At 36.0% G+C, this 22,497-nt stretch overlaps 2 protein-coding genes across 2 annotated transcripts; both read right to left on the reverse strand.

Annotated features, from left to right (window-relative positions):
- Positions 1 to 5,677: 5,677 nt before the first annotated feature.
- Positions 5,678 to 10,397, reverse strand: LOC138307690 (monocarboxylate transporter 13-like). The gene is made up of 4 exons (XM_069248524.1): positions 10,196 to 10,397; positions 9,696 to 9,839; positions 8,723 to 9,520; positions 5,678 to 8,366 (listed from the first exon to the last, which is right to left on the reverse strand). The coding sequence occupies exons 1-4, from the start codon at positions 10,380 to 10,382 to the stop codon at positions 8,047 to 8,049; spliced, it is 1,449 nt and encodes a 482-aa protein (XP_069104625.1). The 5' UTR covers positions 10,383 to 10,397; the 3' UTR covers positions 5,678 to 8,046.
- Positions 10,398 to 16,931: 6,534 nt separating this feature from the next.
- Positions 16,932 to 18,931, reverse strand: LOC138308104 (uncharacterized). The gene is made up of 3 exons (XM_069249048.1): positions 18,833 to 18,931; positions 18,240 to 18,343; positions 16,932 to 17,739 (listed from the first exon to the last, which is right to left on the reverse strand). The coding sequence occupies exons 1-3, from the start codon at positions 18,838 to 18,840 to the stop codon at positions 16,985 to 16,987; spliced, it is 867 nt and encodes a 288-aa protein (XP_069105149.1). The 5' UTR covers positions 18,841 to 18,931; the 3' UTR covers positions 16,932 to 16,984.
- Positions 18,932 to 22,497: the final 3,566 nt, after the last annotated feature.

Here is a 22,497-nt window from a genome sequence, read left to right on the forward strand (position 1 = left end):
GTTGTGCAAATTGCGATTTGGGACTGTTCGGACAGGATTTTGAAAATTGAAGCTTTGTTACCAATATTTCTCAAAAAGGACTGAAAGGGTAAGTTTTTAAATTCTCATACATGTGCTACCCATGGCCAAGTTGGTTCTGTACGTTGCATACGTTGGGATCATAGACGTCTCGGCACTTGGTCACCTCGGCACTTTGATATTCGGCACTTGGTAATCTCGGCCCTTTTATTTTCGGCATTTGGAATGTTCAGCTCTTTTTGAAGATAATTCGGCACTTAAGTTTTTTTTCTCAATATTATAAAGTCTATCGCTGTACGAGAAATATTGACTTTCCTTCCTATAATTTTGTTATATTTCCATGATACAATAATTGTGGAACAAACATATTTCTAATTTATTAGCATTTAAACGTTTTAATATATTGTTGATATTTTATTTAAATATAATATTTAATGCATTTTGACTATTTTTCGATCAAATTTCACGGTTCGTTTTTCAACGAATTTTCCATAAATTCCGTGGTAAGTGCCCTTTCTTATGTGAATAGACGATTAAAATACAGTGTAACAAAACTTTGACGTCAATATAAAGTTCCGCTGGCGATAAAAATGCATGTAACGTACAAATATCTCTTGAAATAGGCCACGGAAGATTATACATTGAATTATTAAGGAATCTGTAAATAATATTTCTACGATCACAAGTAAATTTGGTTAAAAAACGAACCCGTGACAATCAACAAAAAATGTGTCAAAATGCATGAAATATAGTAAAATATTAGGAAATTTGATTTTACAATTAAGAGCAAATGTAAAGAATTGATTTCAACCGTGTTAAAGGCCCAATTTACGTAATGTTTCAGGTGTTGTTTTTTTTTGTAATCACAAACATTTAACAGAAAATTACCACGCTCTTTTTTTGTATAAAATGTTGACTAAAGCCAGGTAAGTTGTTACGGAGACCAATTGTGAAGTTTTGAAAAAAAACACGGTCTGGAAAAGAAAACAGTGCAATGAAAATAAAGCACGTGTCAGATTTTTTTCGTACTGAATCTTGCTGTTTTCGTTGTCGGCAGTTTTGTGGTGATAGTTTTGTCTTGAATTAAACTTGAACTTTACCTTCAAATTTCTAATATATCGTTTGCTTACTATTCTGATAATCATGCTTATTACTAGAGTCAGAGAATTAAATCTATGCTAGAGTATAATTTTCCAGTGTCATATGCCGCATTTAATCGCTGTTCCAACGAGTGTTACTTTTAGTAACTTGGTCAATTCAACATCGTAATATATTACGGGTAATTCACATGTACAGTAACCTAATAATATATTTATAATTGAAAATACTGGATACAACATATTGTACATAAGTACATTCTGAACGTAGTGAATTATGAACAGAGAAAACTTAACTACATTATTATTGTACCAGTCCACGGTACGTATGTGTTTATGAAACAACGTTGCTTAGAATTTTAAAGAAAATAAGAATTATTCAATATTTTTGTACATGTATTTACATATATTTGTGTAACTCAAAGTAAACAATCTTAATTTTTACAATTTATGTTCGTATTCTGTCAAAAGCGGATATGAGCCGTTTTATTGAGTCCTTCATTTTCTGTTACGTCTGTTTTAAATTCATATAAAAATGGAGGAATAGTAAATTTCAGTGTAATACTAACATTTTGTGTTTGTGTGTGACTACAGCAGATATTTCATAGTAATGCATCTAATATAATACAAAAACCAATGAAATAAGTTACATTTTCTCCGTAATGTCAACATATATATGAGATTTTTTTTCGTGTCCACGTTCGCCATGCAACATAAACCAAATATTACAAATATTTTAAAAATCAATATGAAATGTGTATATTTGCTTAACATATCGTTTGTTTTTATCCTAAATTGTACAAAATAAAAAGTTCCGTTGTTCCTTTGAAGATGCATGTGTGTTTGTGTTACTTTTGTCCCTATTTATTGTCTCTAAAGCAATTTTTCTTTTGATAACGGAAGGCATAAAAAATCTGAAAACATTGATAAACCGTTTCCTTTGCATATATTTTCGAAATAGGAATTCTGAAAATAATCTGTGAACATGTTTACTTCGGTGGCATACTGAACTAAGAGATCCAATGAAAATTTGGTGTCTAGTTACGTCTGTATTAATTTTGTTGATAAATCCTAGTTAATTTACCGAGTTTTAGTGAATGCCCATGTGTGAAGAAAAGAAAATATGGTTATTGAAATATAAGCATATGTAAATTGGTTGATTGTTGTAATTTGGAAAAGTAAATTACTCTAAAAGTTTTGAACGTGTCCGGTTACATCATGTTCTAGCGCAACTAAAAATAATTTTTAATGAAAATGGAAAACTAAACTATCTTTTCCTTCTCACGATGGCATGAAGCAACGCACTATGGATCCTTTCAATGTAAAAACATTAATTTTGAGGGTAGTAAGATGTAACACATTATCGAAGGACTAAAAAAATCGACTCATATACATAACAAGGGGAAATTTTATATCAAGGGCTTATAAGTGAGACTTTATATACTAATGATGTATATTGTTGACAAAATGTCAAACTCAGTTATCATTATTATCATTGTATCGACAAGTGCCGAGATATATGGAAAAAGTGCCGAGGTGACCTCGGAAAAGTGCCGAAGTGACTCCAACCCCAAGTGCCGAGGTCTCCAAGTGCCGAGATGTCCTGATACCCATACATTGTATATCTATTTTGGAGGAGCAAATCCAAACACAGCGTGGCAGATGGCCATATTAACTACATAGGCTTAATGTGAAAATGTATTCCATATTTCAAATGAAGAAGAAGAAAAAGAAGAGAGAATACTTCGCTCAATCAGTGACTGGCCGTATCAAAGTCCTCAAAACAGGAAAATCTGCCACCTAGTTGTCTACTGTATATCATAGCTACCAAGTCTTAGGAAGTCCTGCTGGTCAGTGGTACCGGTCAACCAGATGGCCGTGCCACGACCACTCTTGCGGATTTGTAGGAAGCCCTGCTGGTCAGTTGGGCTGGCAAGCCATGGCCTGGTGACGTGCCATAGCCATCAAGACGAAGATTTCGGAAGTCTTGCTAATCAGTGGTATCGATCAACCAGATGCCCATTTGTATGCGAAGGTATGGGAATCCCTGTTTGTCAATAGCACTGGTCAACCGGATAGCATTTCTTTATATAGTCACCAAAGCGAAGCTCTTGATAGTCATTGTTGCCCGCTAACCAGCGGTAACAGTCTAACGACTCATTATATTAACATAGTGCATCATCAAATTTAAGAGCTGCCTCTGGTATAGAACTGTGAACATCTAGATAATTAGTCTGACGTTCAACCGATCGAATTTAAGAGAAATCCTCTCTAGCCGATAAATATACTGTATATTGCAGCACCATATATAGTAGTCCCCCCCCCCCCCCCCCCCCCCCCCCCCCCCCCCCGTGCCATCAAGGTTAAGACCACCCTCATAAAACATTTCCAGGGGGATGAATCGAAACATTGATGTTACACTCGTGTTGTGATAAAGTTGATTATCATCCACAATGTATATCCCAGAGTCCACACACATGTAACAGAGTGCATGTTGTTTTATATAATGTTTATCACCAACTCCGCTAAGGGTCGTGCCTGGTTCAACCGGTTGGATCTTCCGTAAGGATAAGTTACCTCTCTAACAGAGAGGTGTATAACAGCTAAGGTTACAATATATTATCTACTTTCACAACCCTGCCCGTAAGTTAAGTTAACAAAATGCGACGAATCACAATAAGATCGTAGCATTGATTGTGGATCACAAGACAGAAAAAAGGACGGAAAAAATCAATGGTTGCTACTTAGTACGGTATAGATAAAATGTAGCACTCGTATTGGTTTAGTGGAGAATACACGTACTTATGCATGGGAAGATTCAATCGCAATTTCTTTGGAGAGTAGATATTGGTCTCAATTCTAGTGGGTAAGAGAAGATACTTTTCGATCACGATCCCAAGGATAAGAGGGAACTGTTCCCATTGCCACAGGACATAGAAAGATAATTTTAAATCACGATTCTTTAGAAGAGCAAGCATGGTTCTCGGGTTAGGGACAAAGAGAAGCAACGGTCGCAGAGAAGCGCCAAGCTGTTTAGACTGTTTGGAGTAAGATAGGAGCTGGGATCCATCGACAGATGAGTTGCAATCCATCCACAGTTGCGCTGCAATCCATTCACACATGAGCTGCAATCCATCCACACATGAGCTGCAATCCATCCACACATGAACTGCAATCCATCTACAGTTGAGTTGCAATCCATCCACAGATGAGCTACAATCCATCCACAAATGAGCTGCAATCCATCCACACATGAACTGCAATCCATCAACAGTTGAGTTGCAATCCATCCACAGATGAGCTACAATCCATCCACAGATGAGTTGCAATCCATCCACACATGAGCTGCAATCCATCCACAGTTGAGTTGCAATCCATCCACAGATGAGCTGCAATCCATCCACAGATGAGCTGCAATCCATCCACACATGAACTGCAATCCATCAACAGTTGAGTTGCAATCCATCCACAGATGAGCTGCAATCCATCCACAGATGAGCTGCAATCCATCCACACATGAACTGCAATCCATCAACAGTTGAGTTGTAATCCATCCACAGATGAGCTGCAATCCATCCACAGTTGAGCTGCAATCTATCCACACATGAACTGCAATCCATCAACAGTTGAGTTGCAATCCATCCACACATGAACTGCAATCCATCCACACATGAGCTGCAATTCATCCACAGACGAGCTGCAATCCATCAACAGTTGAGTTGCAATCCATCCATAGATGAGCTGCAATCCATCCACAGATGAGCTGCAATCCATCCACACATGAACTGCAATCCATCAACAGTTGAGTTGCAATCCATCCACACATGAGCTGCAATCCATCCACAGATGAGCTGCAATCCATCCACACATGAACTGCAATCCATCAACAGTTGAGTTGCAATCCATCCACAGATGAGCTGCAATCCATCCACACATGAGCTGCAATCCATCCACAGACGAGCTGCAATCCATCCACACATGAGCTGCAATCTATCCACACATGAGCTGCAATCCATCCACACATGAGCTGCAATCATCCACAAATGAACTGCAATCCATCCACAGATGAACTGCAATCCATCAACAGTTGAGTTGCAATTCATCTACACATGAGCTGCAATCCATCCACACATGAGCGGAGATTTGTCCAATCACTGTCTACTTGACACCGTTACGATGTTCAAGGACATCTCTTCAGAAGTGAATGAAACGGCCTGTACTTGTGTGTTAATTAACTTGTGAATTTCAGAACCACCCCAATACAATTTATGTGGTGGTCAATTAACGCGTGTTTCAAGTTTTTCAACATGTACATAGCCTGAATAATTATCTAATTGTTAAATTGTTGATATGATGCCCTGCGTATTGTTGATAGAAATATAAATAAATATTTATCCTTTTTTGTAAATACTAATGTCTTTTCGGATCTATGACTGATTTGCTTCTGCCCAGTACCAATGCTGGGTATAAGATGTACGAAACAACTACAAGATATCTTATGATCTCTTCGTAATATAGTATATGTATGACTTATACACTAAAAACAACTCATTATTAGGAAGCATAATTTATTTGAATTTGATGTTGAATTGAGCAATGGTGTATATATCAAGTACATAACGTGTCTAAAATATGAGTCAATCTAGTAATTATGGAGTAACTCAATATTATTCAATCTAATCGATATGGAATATCTCCTATTATGAGTGATTTTTGTAAATATTCGAGTCAATTCTGTAAATATGAGTCAATATTGTTAATATGGAGTGTCTCAATATTAGTGAATTTTGTAAATATGGAGTGTCTCAATAAGAGCCAATCTTGTAAATATGGAGTGTCTCAAATATGAGTCAATCTAGTAATTATGGAGTAACTCAATATTATTCAATCTAATCGATATGGAATATCTCCTATTATGAGTGATTTTTGTAAATATTCGAGTCAATTCTGTAAATATGAGTCAATATTGTAAATATGGAGTGTCTCAATATTAGTGAATTTTGTAAATATGGAGTGTCTCAATAAGAGCCAATCTTGTAAATATGGAGTGTCTCAATAAGAGCCAATCTTGTAAATATGGAGTGTCTCAAATATGAGTCAATCTAGTAATTATGGAGTAACTCAATATTATTCAATCTAATCGATATGGAATATCTCCTATTATGAGTGATTTTTGTAAATATTCGAGTCAATTCTGTAAATATGAGTCAATATTGTAAATATGGAGTGTCTCAATATTAGTGAATTTTGTAAATATGGAGTGTCTCAATAAGAGCCAATCTTGTAAATATGGAGTGTCTCAAATATGAGTCAATCTAGTAATTATGGAGTAACTCAATATTAGTCAATCTAATCGATATGGAATATCTCCTATTATGAGTGATTTTTGTAAATATTCGAGTCAATTCTGTAAATATGAGTCAATATTGTAAATATGGAGTGTCTCAATATTAGTGAATTTTGTAAATATGGAGTGTCTCAATAAGAGCCAATCTTGTAAATATGGAGTGTCTCAATAAGAGCCAATCTTGTAAATATGGAGTGTCTCAAATATGAGTCAATCTAGTAATTATGGAGTAACTCAATATTATTCAATCTAATCGATATGGAATATCTCCTATTATGAGTGATTTTTGTAAATATTCGAGTCAATTCTGTAAATATGAGTCAATATTGTAAATATGGAGTGTCTCAATATTAGTGAATTTTGTAAATATGGAGTGTCTCAATAAGAGCCAATCTTGTAAATATGGAGTGTCTCAAATATGAGTCAATCTAGTAATTATGGAGTAACTCAATATTATTCAATCTAATCGATATGGAATATCTCCTATTATGAGTGATTTTTGTAAATATTCGAGTCAATTCTGTAAATATGAGTCAATATTGTAAATATGGAGTGTCTCAATATTAGTGAATTTTGTAAATATGGAGTGTCTAGATATGAGTCAATCTTGTAAATATGGAGTGTCTAGATATGAGTCAATCTTGTAAATATGGAGTGTCTAGATATGAGTCAATCTTGTAAATATGGAGTGTCTCAATATGAGTCAATATTGTAAATATGGAGTGTCTCAATATGAGTAAATTTTGTAAATATGGAGTGTCTCAATATGAGTCAATCTTGTAAATATGGAGTGTCTCAATATGAGTCATTATTGTAAATATGGAGTGTCTCAATAAGAGCCAATCTTGTAAATATGGAGTGTCTCAATATGAGTAAATCTTGTAAATATGGAGTGTCTCAATATGAGTCATTATTGTAAATATGGAGTGTCTCAATAAGAGCCAATCTTGTAAATATGGAGTGTCTCAATATGAGCCAATCTAGTAAATATGGAGCGTCTCAATATTGCAACAACAAAAAATGGTTATTGCCCTTAACCGACAAAATCAATTCCATAAAAAAGGTCAATTAAACTTGAATTGCGCCAGAATAAGTATACTTGCAGTAGCTTGACGGATGAAAAGAGCCGAAAGTGTAAATTAATCAACACTGTTAAAATACTGTTTTATATATCAAATTAATTTTTTAAATTGGTTATGTTGTGTTTTCAGCTTCTTTATTATATTATTATGTTTTACTGTGGTATTTGTCTTGTATATCGATCTCCTTATCAAGGTGGAACTCTTGTCCTTTTGATAGTGCTATTTGACACTGAAGTATGTCACCACAACAGCACCTCACTGGTCACGTTATACTGACAATGGACAAATTAGTCTTTCTACTCGCTTTATGCTGAGCGCTAGGCACTACCACTTTTACAGGTTATTTCGGATAGGGAACAGAACCCATAATTTCCTTCACAAGGGCGAGTGCTCAACTCAAGGGGGCAAAGGTGATAAGGTGTAGTAGGAAACGTGAGGGAGGGGGAAAATTAAAGAAGAACAGAAAATATAAGGGCAACATAATTTCAATCTGTAAAAATGTCTATTCTAAAGATGTTGTTGACTCCATCATCTTTTCGACTTCTTCTTTTGTCGCTTCTTCGCCAGTACGGGGTTTAAACCTTGATTTGATTGGATCATCGATTGAACCAATGAAACTGTCTGTTTCACAACCATCTGTCCTCATAGCCTCGGCATCAACCGACCTCTTGTCCTCTGTGATTACAAACGTGACCTCAGTTTTCTCGTCTGCCGCTTTATAATTCCGACAGGGAAAGATCATAATACCGGCACTAAGTATCATCAACACTCCCGCCAAAACGAACGCTGCATCATACGCCCTCAACGTGTCAAACAGCAGACCTGGAACAAAAATGGCATTCTTTTTAACTAGCAGTGAATGTTTTCGTTTTTCGTGTTTTGCGTTTATTACAAGAAGCATTATGTTTTCGTGAAATACATTTGTTGTGTAATCGCAGTGACAGAATGTAGGTTTTCGCCTCTCTGAAAACTGTTTGAATAAATCAATTTACATAATGTATATAAGCATCCATTACAAGGAAAAATAACACGGGGATCGTTTACAGTGAGACAACAGGTAGCAATATCGGCTTCAGGGTTCGAAAAAAGACAATTCTTCAAGTTTGTACACCATACATACATTTTCAAGAAAATGGAAACAAATAATTTACATTTAGTTATATCCGGAGACAACTTACCTGCTACAAATGGACCAAACAGTATTCCAATGGACTGCGTGAACAGGATGATTCCGTACGTCAGTGTGAACTGATCTACACCAGCCAGGTCGATCAGGATAGCTGGAATGATGGAGCCACCTGAGGAACCATAACTAATCCCAAACAACAGAGAGTAGACTACTAGTCCGACATACCCTACATCTACCAAGAGGAAAACCATGGTAGATACTCCTCCAACTGTGTACCACAACATATACTGCTGATACGGCTGGCAGACCCTCCATTTGGGGTTGTGGATAACAAATCCCTGGACAAGCTTGGATACCGTCACTGTTATTCCAATGACGGAATATAACATGGACGCGTCTACTCTCTCATACTTCAGTTGGTGAATAACATATGTTCCTAAGTGGCCATATACTATTGTAGAACCCAATTGATACAATATATTATTTAGAGCAAGGACATAAAAGTCTACCAATTTTATAAATGACCACATATTTTTCTTTCTTTCTGATTCTTTCTTCTCTGTGATAGTCTGCTCTTGATCCCGATCATCATCTTCCGTGAAATTTGGTGATGTCACGGGTCGGTAGAGTAGCGCAAACATACACATGTTCAGGGTAATCCCAGACAAAATCATAAACATGCCACGCCAGGAATATTGGTCTGTTAGGTAATTGATAAGTGGTGGAAATGCAAATGATCCTATTCCACTTCCTGCTCCAGCCAAACCCATTGCTATATTCCTCCGCTTTGTAAAATAACGCGCTACCGCCACACTACCCGGTATAAATGTGAGTCCGCATCCAATTCCTGCAATGAATAATGAAGTAAAATGTGTCATAATTTCTTAAATATTTTTTTTTTAAATCAGTCAAATACAGGATGCCCTTAAAGTTTTTTAGAATGATAAGCACTATGATTATATAAAGCTTGAATCTCCAAATACGTTAAACATGTATAAAACCAGTTGCATCTTATACATTACCTGTGATGACGCCATAACAAAAGGTCAGCGCAGGTAGACTTGTAGCGAAGGAGCTGGCCATGAGACCGCTGGAAGCCACAATACCACCGACGAACGCTACTATCCTCATGCCGAACCGGTTCACTAATACTCCGGATATGGGGCCTTAATAATGTGAGCATACACAAACGATAAATTTTTTCACTCTCTGCTAATGAAGCAGACTTGAATCCTGGTCACGGCACCATATATAGAAATACAGTGATAATGATCAGAAAGTCCGACATGATGTCTTAATAGCTTTAGAAACCGATCAAAAGAAGCAGACTGATGGTGATCGTCTTACACAAAATAAAGGAGGATAGTATACACAAACCGTAAGCATCCAAAATACATAGCATACATGTAAATGAACTCGTTCACGAAAATGTATCTTAGCCTTTAAACGTACATGTATATCCAAAAATGTTTTCCCAATAAAACGTCTGGGCCTAACCTAATGTATACATCGACCTACTCACATGTGGCAAACGTAGCTGCTGTGATCACAGACGCAACCCATGACGTCTCAGCCCTACTCTTCTGGAACACATCCAGGATGACGTAGTACACAATTCCGGAAGTGTACGAGTTCCCGTACACGATAATCCGGATACATGACGCTGCTAGGACAACCATCCAAGCCCAACGTTCGTCAGGTTTCTCCATGTTTGTGTCTTTCTATCCAAACTATCAAATACAATGATAAATATAAATTTTCAGTATAATTAGTATCCGTGTTCAGTGAATATTTTGTTAGTAAAAGAGATTTCATGATCACCTAGTTGTATTTTAACTAAAGAAAATATCTTTCTTTTGTTCTAAAGTCCTGTCTTAATTGGGTTACCTTAATATACAGTATAGTTCGGTTACCTCTGGAGAAATCATTCTTTTTTGTTCAATGTGATAACCATTTTAAAGCAAAATAAATGAACTTTAACATACGTATCGCCCCATTATTTTCTATTGAGGGAAAGGGGAAAAAACTCAATTTAAATAATGACTAGAGTGGAAGTGTTTATTAGAAAGTCAACACTATGATGGAAATTTTTGCCAAAACATATCAAAATCCAATGTTATTTGAACAAAAAACATTTCCAATTTTTGTAAATCAAAATTATGGATTTTTCAATTTTTTAAGTTTATTCAAATTATCACCAAATGATCTTTTCATGGACCTGAAATAAATCATTACTGGTAATGTAAAGCTTTCATATTTTTTCTATAGGATATCTCCACCTGAACATTTAAAAAAAATGCATATTGTACATAACATGATCTCGTAATACAATTGATTGCCTTTATCATGCATTACAGAAAGGAAAGTTATTGAACTTCAAAATTGGTCCATAATGCATTATTTTTTCCTGATATTTGCATGATTGAAATAACCACTACTTTCGATTCAGTAATATTTACATATACTTTAATATTTATGAAAACCAAAAAAGAAATGTTTTTGAAATAAGTTTGAGGTAAAACCCTAGATTGACTAGACTAATAATAAAAATATAGAAGCCTGGTGTCATTGCCTAGGTTATGTGATCTAATATCTCTGTAAATTGTGACATTTAAACAGATATTTATCCCATTATAATGAAGATTGCCCTCATATGTTGCACTGGGATATTCCAAAACTCAATTATTAAAGAGCGATCTTCATTTACTGAAAACTAATTTATATTCTGTGTGATTTATATACGTGTTGATTAATATTCGCGTATAAGTTATATTCGCCTCTATGAGGAATATTAATGATCGCGGAAATCAATCGTCACGATAAGAAATTTCCAATATAAGTACAAATGAGCATTTGGCCTGTAAATAAAAAAGTTAAATCTTCGTGAAAATGTCATTGGGTATGAAAACGCGATATGAAGACACCGCGAACGGAAGATTGTTTACATAACTAAGCCGGCTGATTGTGTAATGTGTGTAATAATGTATCAAAATATTGAAAAATGATCGTCAAAAAAATTTTTAAAAAAATTACGAAGCCGTATCGGAGGTCTGAAACATCATTACAGTTTCTAGTGAACAGGTAGTATTTAAAAACCGGGTCACACTTTAATTGTAGAAACCGTTTTAGTTGTTCAGAGCATACCAGCAATTCATATCTACACACATGCTTCACACTGAGAGAGTTTTCCTTATAAAGTAGATCGTTGGGCCTATAACCCTATATAACTTAATGGTAGCGAGAGTACCACTTGTATAAACTACAACTGGTGTTCAGTGACACACATGATGAACCCGGATACATTTCGGGTGGTGAAAGCACAAACTTTCAATTCATTTATCTTGTACAGGTACTTACGTTAAAACTCCGTGTAGTATAGGTCCATAGTATGAAATTAATTAGGAAATCATTTCTTCGTTATGTCATGCTTAGATGTCGCGTGGCATGCAATGTGATGATATTCCCTATACCTGTGTGAAGCAAATATATTTAAAACCTCGTTAATTCGTATGCCTCGGTAAGTAAGAAAACTACCTACTGTGACCATATACCTGTGTGACCTACACTAAATTATAGCAAGGTATATATATATTATTATCATAGAGCGATATGTGATAAGAATATAGTCGAGTCGTGAAGTCGTCATGTGAAACAGAATAAGGAATTAGGTCATATGTAATTTTTATATATTTAAACAGCCAAGTATCTATCATACATTACGTGACAGAACACTGGATTCTGATTGGCTACACACATGGTTACTATTTGCAATAGTGCCCGGGCATGCGAAATTGAACGTGAATGTATTGTGACGCCACCAGTACATGACGTCATTATAACGTTGCGCTTCTACAAAACGTCAAGATGGCGGACAGGCTATTGTGTGCGGGGATGGAAGCAAATGTTGCTTTTCTAAAGAAGTTCACTCATGATCTATATCGATCTACTTTTAATCTTCATTTAGCTGAATCCCGTTTTATAGAAACACAGATTTCTGCGACAATTCATATGTTGTTCTTGTAATGTAACAACGTGGTGTGGAAATGAAGATAGCGTTGCGAGGTATCGCTTGACGTGCTTCTATTACGGTGACATGAAAATGGGTCTCATGTGAGGGTGATGTACTAAACCCATTGTGGCCTGGTTGAGAGGGCACTATTGCCTCATAGTATTGTCTTGTATTAGGATAGTGCCTCGACAATACTATGAGGCAATAGTGCCCTCTCAACCAGTCCATATTAAGTTACTAGTACCAAAATCTCCCGCGAAAATAAATGGTTTACAGTGCATAAGACAGCGAGAGATTAAAATTGTATGTGCCTTAGCTGGGCGAAAATATTGACGTTATTATTGTTTCTTTAGTAATCTATTGAAAACCACAAGGTTTAATAAATTCAGCTGTAAAGGGATCAGAGAATCAATTACAGATTAAATAATCATGGACCCACCAAAGTGCCCTAAGACCATTTTTAGACGCGTTAGAGGTCTAGATCAAAAACGGTAAATTCATACTCTACATGGTACTGTATACGAGAAGGGTTGCAAGCTAAATGACTCAAAACTTCTAACCCGACACACTTTAGCGGCTACTACATTTCTAGCACATCTTCATAAAAACCGTTACTCTCTTTGGAAAGAGCGATGATTTTTCCTTCAAAATCATCCTACACATCTATACAAGGTGCCGTCATTAAGACGATTTAAGGCTTATTATAACAAACATTACTCTAGATTCTTGAATATCATCTAATTAAAATTCACATTGTGCGGCTGATATGATATGCATGAGCGAGACCTCTGCTGCAATCTCCTCAGTTGTATATCATTTAAATAGTAACGGCGAAATCTTTATATTGAAGTACAACGTCCCGAGGCGAGAAACCTGTTATAGCCGGCCAATGAAATTTTTGATCTAGACATCTAAAACGTCTAAAAATGGCCTTAGGTCACTCTGGTGGGTCAATGATTATATAATCTGAAACTAATACTCCGATCCCTGTGCTCGTGCCCGTAAACGCACGTATACCTTTTCATTCACAATACAAAATGCAAAGTCAAGTTTGCTTTGATTGATAGCTGGCGATCCGTCAATTAGTTACAACACATTAATTTATGCACTGTAAAGTTAGATTATATGCCTTATGTACGTTTAGATGGAAGCATACCTGTGATCTGCAGTATTCAGTTTACAATTAATTACCAAACTGTAAAAATGTGAAATTAAATTGTAGACCACCTGATGGATCTATGTAGGGACTCATTCCACTGTTTGACGTCAATAGAATGATGTTTGGCAGTACTACCAAAAACAGTTTTAGCTCTTTTTTGTAGTTGTAAACTAAAACCTATGAATTGTAAGTATTGTAATTCTCAATCTGTTGGTAATGAACAAAATATTAAAAGATCTAGATTCATGAGTATGAAAATTACGGCACATGTAACTTAAAAGTTATCTGCGATTAATATAGTTCAGCAAACTCAAATTCAAAATTGATGATTGTCAGAAACATTATGTGTTGTCAAAGTGACATTTTAAAGCTTTCTTATCTACAAAATAGTATCACTAGTCACTGTATACAATATCGACACTTTGAATTCGTTTTCCCGATTTTGTATCCAAATTATTTTCTGCATTATCTACGTAAAACTCCATCATCGAGCTTGTACTTACCAGCTTGGTAAGCTCCTACATGTTATGTGGAATGCTTGACGTAACGGTTTGTAATGGTCTGTTTGCTTCTATCCACTGTAACGGCTGTACCAGGGTGGGTATTGATTATTATAGCACACGTGTTCACGTGACAAAACAAAAAAGGACAAAATTACAGTTATCCAATTTTAATGAAATTGAATTTATATAGTTCGTTGTTTGTGAAAAGTTATTATAACAGTTATTATTAGTTTCTGCTAACAGTATGAAATTGGTGGATTTCCGAGGTGGTTAATACTACAAACCTGTCATTATTATAAAGTTCTGTCAGGGGTCGTGTGTCTATTTTGGTGTTATAAGTTTTCTCCAGACATAGACAAAGACAAAGGTTGCTGCAGCCAGTCCTTGTGAGGATTATTGGAGACCGGTAAGTTTGAAACACTTAAAATATGTATTATCTATTGTAAAGTAAAACCTATTTTCTGCGAAACTACTGCTCCACTGCCGACCTTCCGAGTAGCATAAATATGCTCATCATTTGAACAATAATTGGTGTTTAGTTGTGTATATATGTCTAATTTTAACACACAGAAAATATCATGAAATAATTAGTTTTGCTTTTGTGCATGCTCCATCAGTACTTCATTCCATATAAGGCATACTACCATGAATTTGTTTTCGGGACGCCAACTAAATTTCGCTTTTTGATATTATATTTATCGTGAAGTAAACATTAGAAACTCAGACTTTTCAATAGTGGTAATGGTGTAAAGTAAGTAAATTTTGTAACTGAAGAAAAATACTAAATCGTCTTCTCCTGTTTTTGATACCATTTATCAGCGTGTAGCATCTTTAACTTATGTATGTAAAGTGATATGGCTTCTTATACATTGAAATAGGGGATTTCAATTCATCTTTTGTAAAATTTGAATATACAGATGCTTTTTTATAACTCACATTTACTCCAAACGGATCGTTTTCATTGCACAATAAAGTAGAGCATGTTTACAATTCAACCAAGATATTATATTATCACCCAAAAAGAAGATATCGTATATCGTTGTGGTTCTCAAATACATACTATAGGTTACGGTCGTGCAAATCGTTGTATTAATCACAAAAAAACATTATACGTGAGTCAACAATAGTTTATTTCAAACATTTATAATGCATCAACCCGTGAATGGATTGTATATATTCAATATGAACATATTGACCATAAATATAGTAACCTAGATACGTAAATGATTCTTCCTGATGCTGAGTCTGGTAGTCTTATAGAAAAGACAAATAAAACATATATCCTCAATAAATCTGCCAATGTATATTTTTTATTGTGACGTCAATTGTTTGTGCGATTAACGTCATGAATGAGAGTAAAAATTATGACGTCACAATCAATTACTGGTAATGCAAACATGAACCATTGCATCATGAGAAGTATCCTATGAAATTAGTTTTTCACCGAAAGAAACAAATTTCCGTATAATATTAAAGTTTCGTTTTGTCGTAACATCAGCTATTTCCTTCGAGACATAGATTAAATTACTAGTAACATTGCTATAGACATTCTTATCATCATGACTCAATGAGTCAACAACCAAAACCCTTCTCTGTGAAGATATGTTTAAGATTTTATCATGAAAGACATTTCAAACAATTATTTTATGCAATACAGAAAGTATATTGAATAACAATTAAAGTTGGGAGAAAAGATGAATAGCTGACTTATCAAAATTAGTTCGATACGAACCAGCATATGGGCTCAATATGAGCAAATATATAGTACAAAATAACAATAAAACTGAACATTAGTATGGACATTGAAGACCGTCTAGTCATAACAATACATTATTATAGACGACAGTTGATAACTACATGGCAACCTTTTTAAGTCTTGTCGACTCAGATTTCAGGAAACTAAATACTTCATCAAGGTGGTACTAAAAGGAGAGGGTAAAAGTGATTCTTGTTTCGTTGGGTTTCAAAATAGGTTTAACAAAAAAGTGTCAATCGACAACTGTTGAAAGATCATTTTCTCTTGAAGGGTCGATTTCGATTGAAAGAAGTGACACAACCCTACAAAAACTTGTTATATCAGCATGTGTATATTGCACAATGTCAAATTATACATGGACGAAGATTACAAGGCGTAGAAAGAGCTGGTGTTTCAAAAATGGCAATATTACTTTCCATTAAGAAAAACTGCCAGCAATATATAATTAAAAAAAATATACAACAAAACTGGAGTTTGGATCTTTTGTTTTAATAATGATTTTCAAAATTTAAACATTTGGAAACATAAATTTTCCATATAACAACTATAAAATAAAAAAAGAGATATATTCACTATCTGTGAATTTTATTTGAACAAAATTCAACAACGTAAAATAAAATTAAAAAAAACATACCTGGTACTTGCTATCATAATTTTCTAAATTTAACATTTGGAAACAAAAATGTTGTTATAACAACTATAAAATAAAAGAGATATATTCACTATCTGTGAATATTAATTGAACGGAATTCAACAATGTAAAACAAAACATACCATACTTGCCAAAACCTGAGCAAAATCTGCCAGATACTTCTATAAAGTTAATTGCAATTGGTAATAACTAACAACAAAACACTGTAACTTTACAATCATTTGGTTGAGCACTACTGATCAGATGTGCTCTGCTTATCCATAATGTCGAGAAACCTGTCGAAACGTTTCATCCGCTCATTGTGCATTTCACCAATTTTTTGCATGAATTCTGAATGCTGATCCTCCAATGCACTCAAAACCTGTAAATTACTTGACTTCCTTTTCTCTGTTTTTTTGGGTAGTTTCTTGCTGTTTTTCGATTCCGTTGAATCATCACTTCTTTCTTTCAAAGTGTCAACAGTAAAAATTGGTCTTGAACTGACCTTGTCACCATATTCATCATCAAATGCTCTCTTGTGAGTGAAACGTTTAGCTGCTGATCCTGAGGGACTGTCTATAATCTCCTTCCACCTCTTTTTCAATGCATTATATTTATACATAACTTGTTGACTAGTAGTTGAACAATTCAGTGTTTCATTAATTATGTTTGCTATTTCCTGCCACAGGGAAAGGTGATTTCTGGTAGTCTTAAACAGAGCTGATCTCTCATGCCTCAGGTCAACAAGCAAGCTTTCTTCATTTTCTGTCCAGGTCTTAGTCTGGTGGCTCTGGTCTAGAGAACTTCTGTCCCTACATTTACTTGGTTGAGTACATTTTTCTTCATCATTTGTAGTTATACTTGAATTGGCCTTTTCTGAGATTTCTTTAGTCATCCTGTCTGATTGCTTACTTTGCTCCTGCAAGCCGGTTTGTTGTTCCATATGGGCTTGTGTCGAGTACTGTTCTTTTATGATACTTAGAACCAAAGCCTCCTTGGCTGCAGCTTCTGTTGCCAAAATAAACCAAAGACTTTTTTTACACATAATGATAAACAATACCAGAGCATTAATCCCAGAAATAAATATATGTCAGAAAATAAAACAGGAAAGTGACATGCATTTTGACAATAAACTGGTGATACACTAGATTAAATTCTTTAAAAGAACAACCTGATTGTTAGCATATAGGCATGGTGTTTACTGTAGTTATCCTGCAATCAACCCAGAAGTATATAACAATCTGACTGGTAGGCTTATAACAGGACATATAGGCTGGCTAACTTGCATGATAAATATGGTAAGAGATCCCAGATGGATGATGGTTGGCTCTTTAAGATTGACCTTGATGACTTTAAAATGGTTAATTAATTTAAATATCAATGACTGGACACAAATGTCCTGACCTGTTAAAGAAAAAGCCATTTAAACGAAAGTTGGTAGATGACCGGTCAGCCCACCATATCAAACATCCGAGACTCTCTATGCCAGATGACCTATAAATACATACCAATTTGTGGAGACTTCAGAAGATTGGCCATGCTCTCTGTCACCCTTATCCTGGTTTTTCCTGCCATTGTTGGTGTGGTTACTTCCAGTGTTACTAGATTTTTGCTACAATGCAGGAAAACATATGTCGGATGTGTTACAAACACAACTAAATGACCAAAACACCTACTGACATAATTAGAGTAGCATATGAACTCACTCTGGTGCTAATTCTGGGGGGCCACCATTAATTATATAAACAAGAGGTCCCAGAGGGAACTTGGCGCCAACCATTGACAATTCTTAGTTAGTTCTATGATAGACTGTTTTTCTCCCTTCTTTTTTCACTCCTTTTCCCTTCGTGATTTAACAAGTCAACCACACAATTAACTTTCAAAACTCTAGCTCTGACTTTTTGGACAAACTAAGCTTCAGGAGCTTTATAAGAAATAGCAACCACAAGAATTAATAGCCCACCATCTGGTGACTGTGGGGTAAAAAATAAAAACTTGTGAAATATGTTACAATTAATATTTGATAAATATGTATTGATATAATCTGTCAAAATTAAAGGTGATGATACAATTAGTAATCATTATTTAATTTCTGTAATACCTTGCCATGCTCAGCACAATAGTTGCACAATACAAGGGTGTCTTCTCCTGTTAGTACTGGTTCCAGTTCAAAGTCAACACAAACAGGATGAAAACAAAGACTGCAATTCTCACACCGAAGTAGGATGCTGGAAAGATGAAATGATAGTTTATAATACTCTCTATCTGCAAACAAGATGTTATTATTACCAATAAACCATATTAGCACTTATTGGACTTTTTGATGTTTAAGGAAAAATATATCCAGTAAAATTACAGTATAAATTTATGAAACACAAGACAATTTTTAACAGATTTTGTATCAAGGTTATTGTCTTATTTATTTACACATAAAAAATATGGGCAAAATAATGTCATGAAAATGCATTAGCCCAAATATCTTTTTGATTAAACACATACATATATCTAATTGGGGATGAAATTAATTATGAGACTTTTTACACATCAATGCGTAATGTTTAAAAATTAATGATTATTTATGTCCCGCTGAAAGTGAACCAAAAGAAAAATCTGTTATATATTTTCAGGGATTTAAATAGTATAATTATATAAACAGATAAATCTCTGATATTTTTACCTGTAATTTGTATCAACAAACACCTTGACTTTCCCCAGTTGATTTGACAGTGATGCAGCACTGGCAGGCTTCTTGTGGCATTCAACGCAAGTCCAAAACACTTCTTGCTGATCCATTTGCTCTGAAATGTTACAACTGAAATGTATTTTGGATATTCCCGCTTTTTGAAATACACACACGACCTATTAACCACACGTGCTCGTTGGTGAAGAGGTTTTCAACGAAGATAAACTCGCTTTTATTACATTTTATTCGATAATTATCTGATGTCGTTCCAATATTTGCATATATATGACGAAAATCTGTTTATCTTTTGCAGAAAACGTTCAGGGTTTTTCAAAATCTACATTTTAAATACTTACGATTTCAGAAACGCATCCTTTCCGCCATCTTTGAACTAGACCTCTAGTACGGCGCGAAATAGCTGACCTCAGCTCCCGAAAAATCGTCACTTCCGGTAAGCTACGTTGCGTTCCATTGAACTTTAGTTCGACTGTAGCAGCTAAAGTCCTCGCTCGAACTCGACCATAGACGACATGTGACGTAAACAAACTGCACATAACTTAGCCTTGAACTTTAACTGTTATGTTCATGTCAGATCTGGTCATTATCAGTGCATTAGTGTGTAGCCACATGGTACCGGTTTGATCAACGCGCATGTCTGTGTTGTAGTTTCTGAACGCCATGATTAAATGTCTTAATGTTACCTGCAGTGGTGCGTGTTCTTTTACCCTGAATTACCCACACAAACACAACAGTGGCGACGAGGATCAACATAAAATTACATCGGAACAACGCCTGAAACAGAAAAACTGCAAGGTATGGCTGTAAAACACGGAAACATCGAAGAATTTGACATAAATTCTCATAACTGGGACGAGTACGTCGAACGCTTAGAACACTATTTTGTAGCTAACGAAGTCGACGAGGAAAATCAACAACGTGCTATATTACTAACCGTCTGTGGTAGTAAGACGTACGGGTTGATAAGGAACATTGTTAGTCCGGCCAAGCCCAGTGACAAAACCTACGATGAGCTGATAACTGCGATTCGCAGTCATTTGAAGCCCAAACCATTAATAATCGCCGAAAGGTTCAAGTTTCATCAGCGGAAACAGAAGGAGGGAGAAACGGTGAGTCAATTTTTGGCTGAACTTCGAAAACTTAGTGAACATTGTAATTTTGAAGGGTTTTTGAATGATGCCCTACGTGATAGATTCGTGTGTGGGCTGACGTCAGCTGCTACTCAGCGTAAATTACTATCCGAGGCTGATCTAACATTGAAAAGAGCGATGGACATTGCCGTCAGTATGGAGTTGGCAGATTGCGAATCCCGCAAACTTAAGGAAAGCTACACCGTAGATGAAAGTAAAAATGAGGAAAGGGCACACAAGGTATTTTCACAATGCTTCCGTTGTGGGAAAAGCAACCACAGTGAAGAGAAGTGTTATTACAAGAACAGTAAATGTCATAAGTGCAAGGAAACGGGTCATCTTAGCAAAATGTGCAAGTCTCGTCATCATGTAAACAAACAGCGCGGACATCAAAGTACTGAAAGTACTGTCAGCAAAAAGGGACACAAAGTAAAGAAAAAGAATCCGAAAGTGAACTTTGTAGACTCCGACACAGATACTACTGATATTCAGGAAACAGAACTGAAATATGCATGGCCGTTGTTTTCTATTAAATCTGGCGGACAAAAGGAAATCAAAATTGATTTGATTATCGACAACAAGCCATTGAAAATGGAGTTGGACACAGGTGCTTCAGTAACCTTAATGTCAGAGAAGGAGTATAAACAGAAGTTTGGTGGAAAGTTAAGCAAAACATCAACAGTCCTAAGGACTTACACTGGTCAGATATTACCAGTAGTGGGTGAGAAGTTGGTGACTGTGAATTATGAAGGACAAAAGTTGCCTTTATCATTACTAGTTGTCAAAGCGGACGGACCAGCACTGTTGGGAAGGAACTGGTTGAGTCAATTGAAACTAAATTGGCAGTCTATCAAGTACACCATTGATGGAAACTTAGAGGATGAACTATTCCAGAAATATGAGGTCTTCAACGAGGAACTGGGTACTGTCAAAGGGGTAACTGCTACGCTCAGACTACAAGAAAAGGTCACACCCAAGTTTTTCAAGCCAAGGCCAGTGCCTTTTGCACTTAGGGACAAAATCAGCAATGAGCTTGAACGACTAGAAAAGGCAGGAATCCTGAAACGTGTGGAAAGCTCTGATTGGGGCACACCGATTGTACCTGTTTTGAAACCCGATGGGTCTGTGAGGATCTGTGGTGACTATAAGGTCACACTAAACCCGTACCTGGATGTTCCGGAGTATCCATTACCAACAAGTGAAGAGTTGTTTACCAAGTTAAATGGTGGTGAGAAGTTTTCTAAACTTGACCTGACTAGTGCTTACCAGCAAGTACTGTTGGATGAGGATTCACAAAAGTTGGTAACCATTAACACTCACCAGGGATTATACCGATACACTAGCCTTCCGTTCGGAGTGGCCGCAGCCCCCGCTATTTTTCAGCGGACCATGGATCAAGTCCTGCAAGGAATTGTGGGAGTAGGATGTATTTTGGATGATATCCTAATCACAGGAAAATCAGAAACGGAACACCGAAAAAACCTGAATACAACGCTTCAGCGACTCGAAGATTTCGGTATTCGCCTGAGGAAAGACAAGTGCTACTTCCTCCGCGATGAAGTTGAATATTTCGCTTTCAAGGTAAACAAGGACGGCATTCACCCTTCACCTAAGAAAGTTGAAGCTATTCTGAAACTTGCTGATCCAGAAAACAAACGCGAGCTCCAATCTTGGCTTGGAATCGTAAACTATTATCGGAAATTTATTCCGAACATGGCTACTGTACTGGAGCCGCTCACTCATTTGCTGTCCAACGATGTGGAGTGGAAGTGGACTCCAGCATGTGCACGTGCTTGTGAGGAAATCAAGGAACTTTTAGTTTCGTCTGAAGTCATGGTTCATTATGATCCCCAAAAACCATTGACATTGGCAGTAGATGCTTCAGCTTATGGACTCGGCGCTGTTATTTCGCACACCATCGAGTCAAGCGACCAG

This window comes from Argopecten irradians, chromosome 14 (assembly GCF_041381155.1).
Source record: "Argopecten irradians isolate NY chromosome 14, Ai_NY, whole genome shotgun sequence".
Classification (NCBI taxonomy): Eukaryota; Metazoa; Mollusca; class Bivalvia; order Pectinida; family Pectinidae; genus Argopecten; species Argopecten irradians.